The 13,688-nt window shown below is 45.4% G+C and overlaps 1 protein-coding gene across 2 annotated transcripts; it reads left to right on the forward strand.

Annotated features, from left to right (window-relative positions):
• Positions 1-5,908: 5,908 nt before the first annotated feature.
• Positions 5,909-12,326, forward strand: LOC109478615 (cytochrome P450 26A1-like). 2 transcript variants are annotated; one of them, XM_019780288.1, is made up of 5 exons: positions 5,909-5,955; positions 9,356-9,549; positions 10,221-10,721; positions 10,999-11,427; positions 11,691-12,326. In XM_019780288.1, the coding sequence occupies exons 2-5, from the start codon at positions 9,379-9,381 to the stop codon at positions 12,177-12,179; spliced, it is 1,590 nt and encodes a 529-aa protein (XP_019635847.1). In that variant the 5' UTR covers positions 5,909-5,955; positions 9,356-9,378; the 3' UTR covers positions 12,180-12,326. The 2 variants fall into 2 exon arrangements, with proteins under 2 accessions (XP_019635847.1, XP_019635846.1); XM_019780287.1 differs by lacking the exon at positions 5,909-5,955 and having other exon boundaries at positions 9,313-9,549.
• The last annotated feature ends 1,362 nt before the right edge of the window (positions 12,327-13,688 follow it).

Below are 13,688 nucleotides of genomic sequence, written 5' to 3' on the forward strand. Positions count from 1 at the left end.
AAGCTTCGCACACTGTCCGTTTGTCAGGGAGAGATATTCGCCGGCTGTAGATGTCATTTCTGACATGAAAGAACCGATTCTCGCTTTTCCAGACGAACTTGCAAGTGCGACTAGAGCATTTAGATGATGTAGATGGCATTTTGAATCATGAAGCAATGCGAGGTACAAGAAACTAAAATGTTTTAGCGATGGTGTTAACATAGAATGTGGAATTGCTGTGTCAACTGGGTTGTTCATGATGTGTTATCAACATTGCATCAGACCACAGCTTCAGTCGGACTCTCGCAATGGCAGTCGACCTCTCTGGAGAACTTGCGAGGGTTCCATTCCTAGTACACAAGTCGGAGCTGCATACCCCCGCTGTGTCGTCCTGACAGCTCGTGTGGATCTGGATGATTTATAACAGATGTGGCGATGGGAAAGTGCCCCCTGTCACTCAACTCTTCTTGGCATCTGAGTGCCGCCATGTTTATCTATAATCTCCCTCTTGCAAACTTGCGCGTTCCTTGTTTGTTTTCTAAGGAGCAAGATTCATCCTGCAGAGTTAAATCTTCTTAAAAGTAAGCTCAAAGTTTTGTTGACTATGAGAAGCGACAGTTCGTGCTAATCCTGTGGACTTTCCTCGCCGTTCCCTGTTCAGTATGTCTCTTTGTTACTTTGGGAATGCCTGACCTTTTGGTGAACTCTAAAAAGAATCTGACCTGGGTCACCGAATGTGCTCCAATAAAGTCAACCTGCCGGAGAAATGGTAATGGAATCCGTCTCCGGCGGGCGGGTGGTGGATTCATTTAGGGAGAAGGATTTGAGTCTAATCCCTGACCGCTTGTGGTTGTCAAACAAACTGTAAATCAAACGTCAGGGTCACGTCGGGGGCAAGATTTATGGTTTCCAGTACTCCATGGTCAGGCAATGCCGGACTGGTTTGGCACCCACTGAAAATACCGAGAAATAATGTCCAGAACTTTTAACCACTCACTGTCAGAAAGTGCACATAAAGTAACTCTACATTGCTGGTGAAAGAGTGGGCAAAGCAAAACACATTTCGCAACTCCAATATTTAGTCCATCTATTCCAACCAACTACATAAGACTGTTTACAAATATACCACGTTGGGAACTGTCTGATATAGTTGAAATTTTGCCTTCTTCAAAAAGTTCTTGCATCCTTGAATGAATGAAGTTGAAACATAACACGTTTTGCTTCATTGTCTACAAGACAGTAGCTCATGTCGGAGTCTGTGAGAGAACGTAACGGACAGTGGTATTCGCACGTGATCATTGATTTGTATGAAGTCAAAAGTCTTCCATTTGACAAAAAACTAGAACACTGCTGGAATCACCGGTAGTTTTCAATGTTGAAAGTATGGACTGTTACTCCAATACTTTCGCATACATTCGCGGTCTGCAGATAAGGATGAGTGAAGGCCGAAGAAGCCAATGGTGGACCTTGGGTGGATCTGGAAGGCACCACATCAGACAGACAGGCGGATCAGACAGACGGCATACAATTGGCATACTCGGTCCGTTATAGATATCTCTATCTCTTGGCTCACATAGTATGCATTTGATTCATGGACCATGGGATCGCAAGTAAGACTGTTGCGAGACAAGATCGACATCGCTAAGTAATTACTACTTTTTTTATCAAGAAGCTGAGCCAAACCATTGTCCATTTTCTTTTTTTCAAAAGGCCAAAAAAACAACAAAGATTCTTCTTCTCTCTTGAAGTATTGCTGAATACACCTTGCGTGTAGGAGACCAAACCTAGATGGGCTATTTTGAGAGAGACTGCATTTGGGTGGGACGTAATATATATATACATGTATATGTATCTGATATGTATATTTATTTCTTCCTCTGTTAACACCACATCTTTCTTGTGTTAAACGCCACTACATGCAGAAGGCAACACGCAATACCACTGAGTTTTCACAATTCAATCAAAACATGTCTAACATAGACATCCTGTTAGGCCACTATGGGGCATCAATAGGAAAGTAATGCGACTCTACTGACTCCTACATGTGCTGTTTCGGCAGTTGTTGTGTTTCTTCGTTTCCTTCCATGAAACTTTCTTGATTGTATTTCCTTCTTTCCCCTGCTGTGGAATCCGATGGAAGATATCGGTTTTCCTGGTGTTTCCTGTTTTTCTTCCTCAAGATGGCTGGATCGGGTACACGTAGCTTCAGCCAACTATCCATATTCACCAGAAATTATCGTTAGATTATTCATAAAACGAATCGAATGGTTTAGGGAAGGGAGATATTCTGCATTTACTAGCATCTTACTTATTATGGTTACACCCATATTTTACTAGCTTGAATCTAAGTCGTTATTAGTGCGAATCAAATTGATAATAATATGTTACCTTCATATCATTGCAACTCAAGTCAACCTAACATACAAACTATGTAAATAGAAATAGCTGGTGATCATGAAGTGGTAAAGCTTATTGTATATTTGGTTTGATTTGACGTTTTGTACAGAGAATGAAGAGAGGCCCGAGGCCAGAGGAAAACAGGTGCCTCCTCTGCGCTGGTGCGGGTAGAGAAGCTGTCCCGCTGTACTGCTGAAGACGTCCACATTAAGTCTCATTTGCGATTGATTAATGTCCTGTGCCATCAGCTCAGACGGGCTGGTTTGTAATGATTTACGGCTGTTTGGGTGGCGACCGGGGTCACAGATGACAGGGGTCCTCATCACCACCCGCCCGCTGGGACCCAGATTGGATTTCCTGAATCCTCCTGTTGATGCCAAATTTACAAACTTCGCTGTCAATCTTAGCCAGGGTTCATCCAAAGGACACGGAAATGTGAAACAAAAAAAATCTGCTCTTTCGGACTGGAATTTGCCTGCTCTTTTCCTTTCGTCACGGTCTACCGATGAGATGACTTTCGGTAGACCGGAGACAAACCGATCTCATGCCATGCCTCCTCTTTCGCCCATTCGTAGTAACCTGTGTGTGTTAATCGTCAAGATAAAGTAGGTTTTCGTGACTCTGGTATTATCGACATCAATGCCGCTCCGGGTGCAACAGGACTAACACATTGCACCTCTGCGTCTACCAGATTACCGGAAACATGACAGTTCCAGAGCCAAAACTATTCAAGGGTTAGTCCGCTTAGTTCTCGAAACTACGGAAACATCAGTCAACGGACAAATGGAGCACGAACAAATGTTAGAAAAATTCTTCAGGAAAAGTCGGTGGCAGACACCTTCGGGAACATACGCAGTAAATTAATGGTGACAGAAAAAGTGACAATAGCTTGTATTTATAAACCCGTCATTTGTACGTACGTACCCGTACGTGTATATTATAATTGCGGATTTCTAATCGTGGTACAAGCGCGCTATAACCAGGCAGTTATTGCAGGAATTCCAGGACAAAGTATGAGGGCAAACTTCTCATATGAAAGGGCACCACCATGGCATCATTTTTAGAATTCTATAACTATGCCTACGCCCTTTTTCCCCACATCGTTTTTCCGTTGCGAAAAGAAAAAAAAGTGTTTGCTACATTATAAAAAAAGATTCTTGTGCTGAGAGGTGAAGGCTCACTTGTCGCTTACTGAGTTTCTATGACTGCTAGTATATCAACAGCAAGTAGATATTCGCGGTGACACCTTCCGTTCGTGCTCCGTTCTAGTTTGCGAGCAAGTCAGTGCGGCCAACGTGAAAGCCTACATTAATTACATAGTAGCCAATTGCAAGTTTCTCTTGGTATTTTGCTCGGTTGATTCAAAGTGCCATAAATCTTGTCCCTTCCACGACCTCTTTATCTGTGATTTATAGCAGTTGACAGGGATCAGCGGGGCGGGGGGGACCGCCTCCTCCCCGGCCCCGAACCATCCGTACGGAGGAAGAGCTCGGCGTTCCTCGCGGGGGTCCCCGGCATGTTTGGAACAGATCATGGAGTCGATCTGAATTCTCAGAAAGTTCACCTGCGGGTCACAAATTCCACCAGTGAAAGGAATCAACCGATTTTGGCCACGGAAGGTGTTCCGAGAAGCTTACAAAGTGCTGTGATGGGTCGATCCTTTCAGCAGTGTGATTTGGAGGGTACGACTGAAGAACTGTTCCGGAAGCCGTCTATTTCTCAAACTTTGCGATCTAGATAACCCAGGTTTAACCTTTGGGTGATGGACAGCGCCAAGCGGCGGCTTTGCCTTGTCTTTCGCTGGTTGAACTAAATGCTATAAACAGTTCGTTTTGTATGGTACCGAAAATGGCCTCGTGACTGACAAAATCAGGTCTCAGCGTGTTCGATTCCTCCTGCAGCAGTCGTCTGTTGATAACGGGGTTAGAATTCTTTGATTGTATCTTTATCTCCGAGAACGGAGAAACTCTGTATCAAGGAAGGTAGTGTTTTGGGTGGATTTTGATGCGGGTTTGTGTTTCCGGATTGCTTGTCGCAATAGCTTAGAACTTTTGAACGGATTGTGGTGATTAAAATATGTGAGTAGGTCTTGGGACAGCAAAAGTCGATGTCGCGGTGTAATTGTCTTTTTTTTTAAATTTTATAACATTTCAAATACCATGGGCTCGTAAAGTTAGTACGATGCTGTATCTTTAAAAGATAATTTGGGTTTTAAAATTACATTTGGAGTGATTAAACCTTCCGGCGGCTCGAGTGCCGTAATAACGTGCAGTGGGCGAGAGTGAAGAGGCGCGTGGCTGGACATCAACCGCGAAATGGTTAGTCTGATGTTATTTCCACCCCATCAAATCGCCATTAATCATCCCGGCCGCGCGGTGCAGGCCGCGAGCTGACCGCCGCAAGATTAATGGTCCAGTGAAAGTGGTCACTACATGTCCACTTGTCCGGAGACTGGCCACCACACGAGAGAAGTGCCTGTCACCTTATTATGCGAACGCACAACACTAGAGTTGAAGTACAATTAATTCCTTATAAACAACATCGTCATTGACAGAGTAAGAGTGGAGTTGGCTTCTTACTGCAATGTGAAGTTACTGTGAGAGTTCAGTCATGATGCCGGGCTCCGAGAACTACATGTCTCAGAGATCTGAGGGTGAGAGTAATGTTTACTTATAGTCTTAGCTTCGAAACATTTCAAGTTCGTTGTCCTTATCTACCAGTTGTAGTTGGCTCAAAAGTACACAGGCCCGGCTGGGCTAATTGAATTATTAATCGGCCTAACCCTATCCTGGGGTCCGCCTACACAAACACAGAAACATCTGCCGCACATTGAACATCCTTCAGACTTAACATCCCTTAAGTTCAAATACAATTTGCAGGGACGATTCTTTCAGACTGCCGGTAACCTTCGACGCCCTCCAGATTGTTCTCTGTCAATTCCACGAATTTCTCATATCTACTTACACCATGTGCCAACGCCCTTATAGATATGTTAACCTACTATTGAAAAAAAGTTGCTTAACGTCGCACAGCTGTGCAACGTATACATTATGGAAGACGGAGTCCTGCATTATGTAGGTAGAAAAAGGTGTTCCTGGCCCGATGTCCCCCAGATGACCCCGGTAGGAAGGCTTGCGTGAACGAAGTGGTGTTGAGTGACTCCAAGCAGGTGACGTTGCCAAGACGGGTGAAGGGAGGGGCAGTGCGGACCGATGGGTCCGGGGACTGGGGGATGTGTGGAAAGAATCATACAAAGAAGTGAAATAAAACTTTTGATCAATGAGTAATGGAAATTATTACATGGTCCTAGCTTCTTTTGAATGTGTCGATAGTTATGTCGTGAATGTCAGCGCAATGTCACCGCTATCCTCTTCCCGGCTCCGCGGGGGGTGAAAACGAGCTCGCACGGGCACGTACGGAACCTGGACTAGTATGGTCGGAGATTTTCCCAAGTCCCGCCCCTCTGTCAAAACAGCCATCACTCATATAAAAGCCCGGTTTCTGGCCGGAGAGAAGGACAGAGAGAGCGGGACAGACACTGCACAAGTCCGCATTTACCGACCGAGACCTTCACTCCAGGTACAACACTATTTCTTTGTACTTTTAGTAAGAATTTTTCTACTTCTATTACAATTTTGACCAGATAAACTTCTTTAATTCTTTACTTCTTTTGTTTCCATTAATGATTTCTAATGTCGCAGCTTACAAAGTTCAGAAAATGAACGGATTGCTCTGCACTATCGAAAAAATGTAGTATTTTTCAGAAAGTTCTCGCCACTAGCTTACGGCATGGAACCGTTAGGTAATAGAAAGGTTTTTCTTCGCTGAAAGCTTTTTATACGTTGGAGTAGATAGATTCTGCAACTTTGTAATTGTTTTAATCGACTTCATGCGAACAAAATATCGCTGGTCGCGTTACTGTTAAGTTTTGTCACGGTTAAAAACACAAATGCTGTACGCAATGTGATTATGTATATTAAGTAATATTCAATTTCTAATCGGTTTTTGAAGCAGGGAAAGGTTTGCGTAGCAGGCCTCTTGTCAGTAATCCAGGCCGTCTTTTCAGTAGCGCACTGACTAGCGCATTCCCCTTGCTAGAAAACACAGCGCTGCCGCAGACCGCACATTACTGAGGAGGGGAAGATTTACTGTGAAGTTTTGTTTAACGAGGAGATAATCGATGTATAAGTACGAGAGGTTACAGCGGGTCAGTAGACGAGCGCGTGCACGGTAGCGAGTGGTCATAAATCAGTCTGCGGCCCTGTCAGCGGGCCGGGCCGCGCGGGCAGACTGTTGTGTTGGCAGGTCAGGCAGAGTTCAGCCCGGGAAAAACGGGGAGGAAGCTTCCGTACACACGACCTGCAGAGAAGGTGCAGCACGTTCAAATGTTTGAACCGGCGGATTTTCGGTCTCGTTTTAAACAGTATGCCGTACATCCATTCCTCGCCATCCCACTATCCGGCCCCTCGAGTTTGTGAAAGGCTTTGCTGAAGATATTTGAATAACATTTACAAGCCGTGCCCAACCACTGATCAGGTCGTATATAGTAACGTACGCAAAGCCTGTCAATCTAGGACAGACGGTATACGCGGTAGGACGGACTCAGCGGAGTGGGCAGCAGCGGTTGGACCTGACCACTGGCTCGGACCTGCCAAAAGTCTTCTACTTCACCTTATACCCGATGTGAAAACTAAACTTTCCGTTCAAAGAAACAGTATGGTCGTCTCAGACAGACAAGGCGTAATAGCTATGTTAGAAGTTGACATACAGAAATAAACGTCTTAAAAGTGCAACAATATATACTTCACACATCCATGGGGTCATATTGGACTTGAGATATAATTAGAAATCACCTTTACTCTACACAACGCACTCTATCTGAACAAGCTTGGCTTGTGTCCACCGAAGAGCCAGGCATGTACAGCGCGAGCCTACATACATACTATAGTGTTGGGGTTTGCCAGGGTGCAACGGAACCACAACCTTGGAACACAAGTGACGTCCATAGTACTATTGTTACAGCAAACGTTTATGTTGACACGTATCTTATTATATACACTTTTCTTATCAACAATGTCCTTAATTGCCTTTAAAACGATCTCACTTAGAAAGGAAGCTGCTTGGACCTTCCCGGCGCCGCTATCGCTGGCACGGAGCAAACATTGGCACATTTACCGCGAACAATATTTGTCTACACAACCTGACATTTCCGATATGACGATGAAGTTTTTCTATTATCGGACTGCTCCATGTTCCGGTGCAAACATGGATATATCCGTGGCGCGGTGTTCCACCGTCCATGTGTTGTGACCCCTCCCTATCCTTCACCGCTGGCTGAACCATACCACAAACTTCCATATACCTTTTGCCCCTCTGACGTCAAACGCATAACTTCAAGTGCCACAGGCGCAACTCTGGGTTGAGAAGTAGGGCATTTGGACGGCAAGCTGCCACACTGTGGTGGTGGCGGGGTGAAAAAAAAAACAACTAAACTCACGTGTGTAACGATGTGTTCTTCGGTAACGTGACGCAATTTCTTCATTGTTGACATGTGTTTCAATCATCGCTTCACTTGTACATGTATTATGCAATTTAATCATCGATACGTTACACAACTCCTAACGAAAATTAAAGCGGCTATCTCAATTGAAAACGGCGAAGGGAGAGCCTGAGTTGGGCATATAAGTTTTCAATTGAAAATGGAGCTCTTAACAAATACAGAAGGCTTGGGAATTGGAGGTGTGCCCGCTCGGTCATCCTCAAATCGTCCATATTCTCTGCCATATTCACTCCTACATTTATGTATACTTTCTATCGCCGTGCCCGGTATCATTTCTTCCATTTGTTTTATTCCAAAACTTCCCCAAAAATGTGGTCAGTCTCCCATTCTTGTATTTAGCAGTAGTCCACTTGAATTAACCAATTCACTGCTGTGAAACGTGCACACATTATCGTATCATTGCTTCTTTCTAATAATATGCCTCGCCTAGCAAAACCATGTCGGTATTTCAGTACATACAGAATTTTACTGTATGTTGACTTCCTCAGTTCTTCAAAGTCACAAACAATAAAAAAAATGCAGTACAGTGCACAGAAGAATGCTTTAGGCTAATCTCAAAAGAAACTTTTCAAAGCGGGGAACTTTTTAGGCACGACGCGGCATTTGCTTGTCATTGCGCATGTGTTGTTACCATAGCACGACCTGAGGAGTCGGTCATAAACTAATGTTTACTCACTTCAAACGTGCGGTTTGAAAACGTGTGTTCTCAACCATACTGTTTACACTGCCTTACCAAAATACATGTATAACTGATGATTGTCTTGTCTGGAAGTTCCACTACAGTAAGACCGGAGGTTATTGATGTCTAACTATTCATTCACTCATACATGAACGTTAGCTCTCCAAAGTTACAGCACATACTGGCTAGCTTTCTCTGTATCTCCGGAAATATGCCGCTTTGGGAAGTAACTGTGACTCTTAGTATAAACAATGCGATTTGTATGAACCGGGCATGTCTGGCACGCATGTTTTATTCACTACAAACATAGCTAAAATCAACTAGCATATATCCGACGGAACACTCTCTTTACTCATTTTTAATATATAGGTACCTTTGCTTTTGAACAAACACTCCGCACCTCTTCCTTCCCCATGCCGACAAACACTGGCACGTGCCACGGGACGCTTCGCGCGTGACTTTGACCTTGCCACCGCGACCCTTGGTTGACCCCGTAACAGTCAATCATAAATTACAGGCAAACGACGTCACCTTCTAACCATACAGAGTTGACCAATCTTTACTTCTTAGCTTTCCTGACCGCACCTGCTATTGGATGATTTTTGTTTTCAAAACCAACTTCCGATTGTACCTCTCCTCTATATTTCAATCAATGAAGAGTGTATATATATAAGGAGCGTTATTGAAAAGGGTTACAGCAAGAAGAGAAGACATGTTTAACAACAATCTTGTCGCTTCAGAATCGCCTAGTTACTGCCGCACGATGCTGGCTGAGTGTCTGCTGCACGCAGCTGTCCCCCTGATGTTGGTACTGGTTCTCTGGGTCCTGTGGAAGCACTACTCTAACCAGGGGGACCCGTCCTGCGACCTGCCCCTGCCTAAGGGGAGCATGGGGCTGCCGTTTGTAGGAGAAACCCTCGCCTTCGCCACACAGGTCAGTCGGTTCTACCACAAGGCATCAACTTTCCCAAATACTTTGCTGCGCCAGTTAGCCTATGTTCTGTTGCTAACTCACCTCTTGCTCCAGATAATACAATCAAGAACAGTAACTATTATTGAAGTAGGGGTTATGCAATATGACATATAAGAACAGTGTATATCATTATCACGTTAGCGACGCATGTGAGTAACGCCGGCATGAGCGGTATGCTATTTGTTGGTGATTACCTTGCCGACTAATTGTCCTCAGAGCCGCGCACACTGTTCAGCGTAAATTCCACAACAGACAAATGAGAAACTAACCGTCCTCAATTGGTTGTCGGCAGAATAGGCACAGATTTAGCTCTTAAACTGGCTGTTCCATCCAGGATTTTCTGTATCTGCTGTCTAGAAAAGCTGTAAGAGACATTCTACTCTTGACAAGATCATTGAATGAGACAACAGATCTTGGTTGTCGTTTTTTTTGTTGTTGTCATTTTCTATAAACAGAGTAGTTTGTGCCGTTTTTTTAAATAGTAGATTACCAGAATGTAGTATATAGTCTAGCAGTGTTTTGATTCGTCCACTTGTTATTTGATTGATTCTGTATGTACGTATGTATGTATGTATATATCATTCTTACGTTGCCTCTGTTCTAACATATATCCGGGAATCTTTCTCTTGTAGGGGGCTGATTTCAGCCGAATCCGCCATGAGCTGTACGGAGACGTGTACAAGACCCACATCCTGGGCCGCCCGACCGTCCGCGTCAGGGGCGCCGCCAACGTGCGCAAGATCCTCCACGGCGAGAACACCCTCGTCACGACGGTCTGGCCGCACAGCATCCGGGAGGTCCTCGGCATACAGAACCTCGCCATGAACTCCGGCGACGAGCACCGCTTCCGGAAAAGGATCGTCATGAAGGCTTTCAACCATGATGCTATGGAGGAGTACCTGGAGTCGACCCAGACCGTCATCCGAGACACCGTAGCGCGGTGGTGCGGCCAGCGGCAGCCAGTTCTCGTCTACCCGGCGACCAGAGAGATGACGTTCCAGAGCGCAACAGCTTCCCTGGTCGGCGTCCGCAGCGGCGGGGAGGAAGCCCAGAGGGTCACGGAACTCTTTCAGAACATGGTGGACAACCTCTTCTCGCTCCCAATAAAGATCCCATTCGGAGGACTGGCGAAGGTATGACAAGACATATTATGACTTCATTTATACTTCTATAAAACTACCATAAAACTACTCATTGTCGTTTTTAATGTACTTGGAGGAATTTTAGATGCCCAACGAGACAGCAAAACCCCGCAGATAATTTGTTTTCTTGTTCATGCTGGAATATGTTATGTCACAAGGCACATTAAATCGGTTTAAGGCGTATATGGAAATCATGGCTAATTGAATTGTAGGTCCTGTACTGGCGCGTACGTTTCGTCACTTTCCTTCTATCCCTCTGTGACACCAGGCCCTGCAGTATCGACAAAGTATTGACGAATGGTTGGAAGGCCACATCAAAATAAAGCAGCAAGACATCGATAACGGTGACGTCGGCACAGACGCCCTGTCCCGCATGATGTTAGCGGCGCACGATGTCGGCCACCACCTCAGCAGCCAGGAGATCCAGGACACCGCGGTGGAGCTGCTGTTCGCCGGGCACGAGACCACGTCCAGCGCCGCCACCTCCCTCATCATGCACCTGGCGCTGCAGCCGCAGGTGGTTCAGAAGGTGCAGGAGGAGCTGGAGAAGCACGGGCTGCTGCAGCCGGACCAGCCTCTGAGTCTGGAGCAGGTCGGCAGGCTGACGTACGTGGGGCAGGTCGTCAAGGAGGTGCTCAGGCTCAGTCCACCTATTGGAGGAGGCTTTAGGAGGGCTCTGAAGACATTTGAACTAGATGTAAGTGTTTCGTACTTTTGGTTTTGTGAAGAATTCATACATATACATGTAACGTTACATGTATTTTCTGTTCAAAGGCTAGTGATATCAGAGAATGGTGTCACTGTTCGGGGAAAAGGAAACTTATAGCGTCGTTTCAAGACTAAGGACGAAAAACTAGGATGTTGGGTTTAGATGAAAAAGCAAAATGAAGGACAGGCATATTTTATGACAAGTATTCTTCTCACCAAGAGTTTCTTATATGTTGCTTCATTTACTGACAGGGCTTCCAGATTCCTGAAGGCTGGACCGTCACCTACAGTATCCGGGACACCCACAAGTCGACCGACACCGTGTCCAGTCCTGAGCGGTTCGACCCGGACCGGTGGGCTGCCGACAGCGACGGAGGCAGAAGGGGGCGCCACGACTACATCCCGTTCGGCGGCGGGCCCCGCGCGTGCGTCGGGAAGGAGTTCGCCAAGCTGACCATGAAGTTGCTGTGCGTGGAGCTGGTGAGAGCGTGCCGCTGGGAGCTGGCGGACGGGAAGGTGCCCGCCATGACGACCATACCTGTCCCACGGCCGGTCAATGGCCTCCCGGTCCGATTCACTCCATGCGAACCGCGAACGAACAACAGGCTGTCAGAGGCAACGAGAATTTGTAAGGGTAGTAACGCCCCTGCTGCCAGTTACACGCCCCCAAAACAAGAGGACTATGATGAAGCTCCTTGCCACACTGTGATGGCAAGAAAGTCGGAAGCATGTGGGGCATAGATTATATATGTATGTATATAGATTATATATGTATACGTGTAAACAGTTGCTGCTCTATCAAAACTAATTATTAACCACATCAATCATTATCATGTACAACTAAAGACCTTATGTTATGTTTATAGGTCTCTGTGGGACCAAGTGTACATATTATTAACCAACTCTGGATATAAGGAAGTCCAAAAATATTTGTACTTACTGTATTATATTTAATAAATTGCATGATATCATATAATATATGAATATGTTTATCCTTTGTTTGCGACGTACGATTCCCTCACTTACACAGAAAACAGTTCTAGTCAGAAAACAGTTCTAGTCAGCCGAAGATGTTTATAATTTAACATATTGTCGCCCAACATTGAAGCATTGGTACACAACAAGGTATCAACAGACGCACACATACATAGCCAAATAACCAACTAGAGTTCCGCGATACAAAATATAAACAGTATACAAAATGTATATCAGTTGATGATCTCTACCCGAATAACACAAGTTGCCCAATGTATGAAAGTCCTCATCATCATGATTTGCATCTAATCGTGTACATCTCTATCTAAGCTACCTAAATGCCCAAAATCATTAAAATCCGTCGTTCCTTTATTGAATTGTCAAGATTTTACCGAGAACGCCCTGCAGTACCAAAACAAGCTCCTAGGGAGACCAAACCTACACCAATTTTCCTCACGTAAAAAGCTATCTTCCAACCGCCTCCGCAACATATCAAGACCATAATCTGGGATGCACGATGCTCTCACTGTCCTCTGAATGAACCCGATACAAGATTGACAGCAAAGTTTGTGAATTTGGCATCAACAGGAGATGGGAAGAAACCTTACCCAGACACACCCGGGGTTGGACTGCTGGGGTCCCTGTCACTGCTGACCCTGGGCACCAATAGAACAGCCGCAAAACATTAGCAAACCGAGGTACAGACTTTCAGCTGTGGAAGCTTTCATATGAGATGATTATTTTGTTTTCGACTATTTGTTTTCGACTATTTTTTTCTACTAAACCATGTCTGAAGTTCCTCCCACTATCTCATAGCAGGGTCATTTAGCCTTGCCAATCATCAAACTTCCAGCGTTTCTCGTTTCACACAAACTATTTCGGGTTCAGAACTTTGATGGAATGTGCTCTATGGGAATATAGGTCTCCTAAAGCGCTACAGGGCAGGCTGGGTTCAAATCCCCACATGACGTTGTGCCTTTCCTCACTCGACTCAGGTGAAAATGAATACCTACGACGTGCCTCGGATAGGACATTAAATAGAGGTAACCGGTTTGAAGGGGGACATACCTCGAGCAAGTTAAAGAACCCACCACAGCTATTGTAAACAGAAGGGGTCCTCCGCTGTGTGAGCGGTTCCACTGAAGCTTACAGTCCCACGGCCGCACCTGGGGCAATAACTGCCGTGTTAAGGTCACCTGAGTTAGCACCGAACGGAAGCCGCTCCAGCCCGGCCCCTGTCTGCGAAGAGAGACCTGCCCCAAGCACATGGTATCT

Source organism: Branchiostoma belcheri, unplaced genomic scaffold, assembly GCF_001625305.1.
Source record: "Branchiostoma belcheri isolate BF01 breed outbred unplaced genomic scaffold, Haploidv18h27 scaffold44, whole genome shotgun sequence".
Classification (NCBI taxonomy): domain Eukaryota; kingdom Metazoa; phylum Chordata; class Leptocardii; order Amphioxiformes; family Branchiostomatidae; genus Branchiostoma; species Branchiostoma belcheri.